Source organism: Arachis ipaensis, chromosome B06, assembly GCF_000816755.2.
Source record: "Arachis ipaensis cultivar K30076 chromosome B06, Araip1.1, whole genome shotgun sequence".
In the NCBI taxonomy this organism is placed as follows: Eukaryota; Viridiplantae; Streptophyta; class Magnoliopsida; order Fabales; family Fabaceae; genus Arachis; species Arachis ipaensis.
The window spans coordinates 135,927,067-135,932,783 of record NC_029790.2 but is presented as its reverse complement, the minus strand read 5'-3'; the positions used below and the strand labels follow the sequence as shown (position 1 = coordinate 135,932,783).

The 5,717-nt window shown below is 30.4% G+C and overlaps 1 protein-coding gene and 1 non-coding gene across 3 annotated transcripts in view; one reads left to right on the top strand and one right to left on the bottom strand.

The window, feature by feature from the left end:
- The window catches only part of LOC107605676 (UDP-glucuronate:xylan alpha-glucuronosyltransferase 2), a 5,609-nt gene continuing 797 nt past the window's right edge, over positions 906–5,717 (top strand). Inside the window, exons 1-3 of one of the 2 annotated variants that reach the window (XM_016307632.2) lie at positions 906–1,161; positions 1,502–2,165; positions 5,014–5,581. In XM_016307632.2, coding sequence (XP_016163118.1) covers positions 958–1,161; positions 1,502–2,165; positions 5,014–5,581 — 1,436 coding nt within the window. In that variant the 5' untranslated portion in view covers positions 906–957. Of the gene's footprint in view, positions 1,167–1,501; positions 2,166–5,013; positions 5,582–5,717 lie in introns of both variants that reach the window. The other variant, XM_016307633.2, reaches the window with a different exon arrangement.
- TRNAR-CCU lies at positions 3,185–3,257 on the bottom strand. The gene has a single exon. It is a non-coding gene; the product is annotated as a tRNA-Arg (tRNA).

Genomic DNA, 5,717 nt, shown 5'->3' with positions numbered 1-5,717 from the left:
GAGCACAAATAATTATAACCTTTCAATTATATATAGAGAAATTGACATGGCAACTGATCGATTAGGTTCTTGGACCTGCCCTTAACGCCACTGCACCAATTTTATACTAGATTAGAATTTGCTTTTTTACTACTCTATCCCTATGATATGGTACAAAAATGATTAGTAGACAAGAGCATCCTATAATGACATTTTGGTCATTTTTTGGAAATTTGTTCACAAATTCATATTCTTGGTGCCATCCACCAACCAAAAATATAACTAAAGCAATTCATTTGTCTATAGCAAAAGGAAAATCCCCAACAAGAAAAGGACACATGGAACAAAATATATGGCCGCCATGGTCATCGATCATATCTTTATTTATGATTTACACATAATTAATTTACCTCTTAATTAACAACTACTAACTCCCTAAATAATATAACAATAATGTTAGGAACCAAGATCATCAAAAAACCAGTCAAATATCTCTTGAAGAATCCAAAATTTTTACGTAGATAGTATTTATGTTAGGTATTAGAATTTTTTTTTTTGTAAATTAGATGGTTCTGAATCTATTTTCTAATTTATCATATTTTAAGCATTTAAAAAGGGAAGGAGGCTGAAGAGACGGAAGCTAATTAAATCAGTTTTCGTAATTCACGTTACAATGATACTGAACGTATCTCCTCCTAATTTGAATGTGATGAAATATTTAATAACCAATATTTTAAATCATAAATAAATAAAACTAATTACTATATTTATAATTAATTAAATTGTTTTATTTTTGGCTGATTTGGAGTTGGTTCATACTTTTCCATAATATAATCATTGCTTACTTGTACTAAGCATCATCATTAATTGGCTACTAGAAGTGGGGTATTACTTATTGTTTTTTCATATATATTGTCAAGTACTCATTTGGGGCATTATTATTGCATCTAACATTAATTTTTTTTTAGCTCCCTAAGGATGATGGAGGTTTCATCAAGTTTTCAAAAAGTGTTGAAAACATCACCTTCTAGAAAAAAAGCATTGGTGATTAGAATCAACTTGTTCTGTCTTGCAATGTTTCTCATAGTTTATGCAACACTTCTATTTCGTCCATCTTCTTCTATCTATTTTGAGAATGCAGCATCACTTGTCAAATGCTCCATAAGTGAATGCCATCACAAGGTAAGGTGAGCCTATACTCTTAAAAAAATTTGTCACTTTTTATTTTTTCTTAATTCAATAACGGGTGAAAACTCAGGTGCAGTCGACTTCATGTGAAGTTGACAGCTGAGAGTCGTCGTTAGATGAAAATTTAGTCAAATCAGTCATCTAACGACTCTCAATTATTAACTTTACGTAAGGTTGACTACGCCTGAATTTTCACAAGAATAATGTCTTCTTAATCTAATCACATTTATGTATTTAGATGAATTTTAAAATAATAAATTTAAATATTTTTCGATATTATGGCAATACATAACTAGTAAGTTAATATGAAATATCTTGAATAATATATTTTTAGGCAGAAAAAGGCATAAAAATGAAAGCAGTGATGGAAGAGGCTCAAGTGAAAGCACCAAAGATGCCAAAGAAGAATGCAATGAAGATAGAGAAGCCAAGTTTCTTTGATCAAATTATGGGTAAAGGAGTGAAGAACATTGGCATGGTGAACTTTGATGAAGAAGAAGATGATGTTAGTGAATGGAACATGGAAGGTGAAAAAACAATCATCCCAATTCACTTTGAGAAGGTATCAACCCAATTCAATTGGACAGATTTGTTCCCCGAATGGATCGACGAAGAAGAAGAAAGCGATGTTCCATCTTGTCCAGATATTCCCATGCCGGATTTCAATGTGCATCAAAACATGGACATAATTGTGGCGAAGTTGCCATGCAACAATAATAAAGAAGGGTGGGGTAGGAATGTTTATAGGCTACAAGTTCATCTAATTGTGGCAAATTTGGCTGTGAAGAATAATAAGGGTAAGAGGGATTATGGGAAATTGAAGACTAAGGTTGTTTTTTTAAGCAAGTGTAGGCCAATGTTGGAAATTTTTAGGTGCAATGATTTGGTTAAGAATGATGGTGATTGGTGGTACTATGAGCCTGATTTGAAGAGATTGGAGCAAAAGGTTTCATTGCCTATTGGATCATGCAAGTTGGCTTTGCCTCTTTGGGAACAAGGTATGTATGTAATTTTTATTTTTAACCTACCTTCAAAGTTTAATATCATGCATCTTCTTAGTTACTTAGAGTAAATTGCATAGCTAGAAATATGGTTAAAGTTTAAGTTTACTAAGGTTTGAAAGAAAGCTAAGTAGTTAAATAAGTTCAAATTAAAGTTAATGTCCATTGGCCATTTCTTCAGCTAGAAGTTAAGAAATACTATCACTTACTAACAAAAGTTTTAACAATAAACTTCTCATTATTAGACACTGACAGCTCTTTGCTTCTCAATCATGCAATGCACATTATTACAGCTTCTTCACTCCTTCATTCATCCATCCCTTTCTATCAAAACTCTCCCCCAATTCCATGGAAAAAAGAGTACCATTCAAGGGTTTATAATATTGACATTATCCTAACTTTTTAAAAGTCATTTCACTTTCACCAATCCTAAATTTAATGTGAGTTTAATTTTGATATATTGATTGTATAAAATTTTAACACAGTTCGTTTTCTTTAATAACCATTTACAATGTAAAAAATAATTATTTTTGCTAATGTAATATTATGTGATCAAATACACGTATAAAATAATTTTATATTGACAATCTATTAAAATTAAATTTTATTGAAAAATTGCTAGGCTTTGACCAACGTCCATTGGCTTAAATCTTGTATATCTTTTATTTTCCTCTCTAGCTCGATAATAAAATTTATTTTATATGGAAAGCACTCTAAACACTGCCAATTGTTAATCATCAATTTAGTTAAGGAAAGAGAAAGAGGGAGAAAGAAACATTATATTTTTCCTTTATTCGGCAAATTAAAGTATATGCTTTCACGTATGAGTAATAATATAATAAGATATCTAAAAGATTATGAATCGTAATCGATTAATCATAAAATAATGTTTGTTTTTAAAAACTAGAACTGAGACAAGATTATATGAAAAATAAATAATATGATAAAGTATCTAAAAAGATATAAACTATTTCGTTAGAATGACAAAATTGTATGAAAAATATGGATATAATAATCGCGCCAGGTAGGGGTCGAACCTACGACTTTCTGCTTAGGAAACAGACGCTCTATCCACTGAGCTACAGGCGCTTCTTTGTTTCATTGCCGGCATCTTTCTTAATTTTTCTTATTATTTATAACTGACACGTGGATGTGGCCAACCTCACCCATACTTTATTACATTTATCATTATTTTGTATGTAAGGATCGTGAAGTTGTTGAATTAGCTGATATCTCACATCATTCACAACTAATAATTTCGTTTAAATAAATTTTTAAAAGACAGATAGGTTATAATGTTGTACTACACACATTATTTGTAGTTAAAAAAATTACATAAAAGGAAACAAAAATTAGGTGGAATAGTCTACTATATATTAATAGATATGGTGAAGATTATTATGCCAATTGGAGAAGAGTAGTACTCCTCTAAGCATATAAACAATAATTTTTCTTCTGGTTCTTTTGGAGTTTAGCACTTAACATTAGTTTATAAAAGTTTGTTAACGGAAGAATAATTCTAATTAGCATTTGTTTGATTTATTATAAATTCTTTTTTTTTTTTTTTTAAAGAAATAAGTTATCAAGACAGTTTTCAACGAAAACATTTATTTGTGTCCATTGTGTGAAACAGGAAAGAAAATTAACAGTTAAAAGAACACGAGTCAATTTCAAAACACATAAAAGATTGATATATAACCATTAGAGGATGTGAATAAGTGATTTATACATAAATCCCATTAAGGCATCACGTTTTTTTTTTTCAGCATTTCAAAAAATTTCATATAGTGAACTAGCGTAAAGATAAAGTTTGATTATATGTTTAAAGGACATCATGATCATCAGTACTATGTAGACTAGCTACTAGCAGTCAATTTCGTTCGATTGTTTGCAATTTTGCATTGCAATTTATCAACATCTTTCTATCAAAGTTGTTAGTTAATTACCTTTTGGTTAGGGAACTGGAGGATGGTTAGACCCACACACATTATTATTTTGTTTTGGCTGACTCACGTTGTTGATAATTAAAATTTCCAAAATACCAAATAATCTTCAAGTGATATAATAATTAATCTTTATATATATCTGAATTGAAAATCTACCAACACTGAATAATTCTCTCATTAAAGTTACTATAATGTGTTCCCACTAAACAACAACTAACCTACTGCATCCTTTTTTTCCTAATCTGATGAACTAAGCTAACCACTATAATTGATGGCTTCCTAACCCTTTTTAAAGTAAAATTAGTTAGTAGCAAGTATAAATTTGTTTTTCTTTGTATGCTCCTTAGTTCGTATCATTTTTACTAAATGTTATTTTTTTATTGTTTCCTAAATTAAAAAAAAAATGTTTCTTTTTTAACATTGAATGCATATGAGTTTAAGTTTGATGCATTCATAACATTAGGGAATCGTTCAATTATATCTATTTTTTTAAATGATAATACTAGCGAGATAAAAAAAAGCTAAAACTTGTCTTATTTAATATTCATTAATTGTCGCAATAATTAATAAATGTTAAATAAGATAAATTCTAATTATTTTTTTTATTTTCTTTAGTTATTAAATATTTTCATTTTTTAGATAACTGTTCACGCAGTTAATATAAAATATACTTACTTTTGTTAACACGGCGTTACATAATTAAATGTATATGTAAAGGTAAAAATTCAGGTGAAGTTGACTTCACGTGAAGTTGATACCTGAGAGCCGTTAGATGAAAATTTAGTCAAATCAGTCAAATTATTTAATGGCTCTCAGATATCAACGAAGTCGACTGCACCTAAATTTTCACTGTATGTAAAATTACGTTTTCTTTTTAATAATATGCTTTTGGCTTTTAGGGATTGACAAAGTGTATGACACGTCCAAGATTCAAAAAATGGTTAGAAAGAATGCAAAAACAAAACGTGAGGCGTACGCTACAGTGCTTCACTCCTCCGACGACTATGTGTGCGGCGCAATAATGCTGGCACAAAGCCTCCTCCGAACGGGAACCAAGCGTGACCTAATCCTCCTTCTCGACAACTCCATCTCTCCTGCAAAGCGTCGTGCGCTCTCCACCTCTGGGTGGAAGATCCGAATCATAACTCGGATCAGAAACCCAAAGGCGGAGAAACACTCCTACAACGAGTACAACTACAGTAAATTTCGGTTGTGGCAGTTAACAGACTATGACAAGGTTATTTTTATTGATGCTGACATTGTTGTTTTGAGGAACCTTGATGTTCTGTTTCATTTTCCGCAAATGTCGGCCACTGGGAATGATCAAAGTATATTTAATTCTGGGATTATGGTGATTGAGCCTTCAAATTGCACATTTAATGTGCTGATGGAGAGTAGATATGATATTGTTTCATATAATGGTGGTGACCAAGGCTTCCTTAACGAGATTTTTGTCTGGTGGCACAGGTTTTTCTCCATAACCTTAACTATAAACACATGTATTTATATTTTAACATAAGTTTTATACTGATAATTGACTTTAGTAACTAATTTTAATGTATACATAACATAATTTTTTATTTAAATATCTATATTTTCTTTA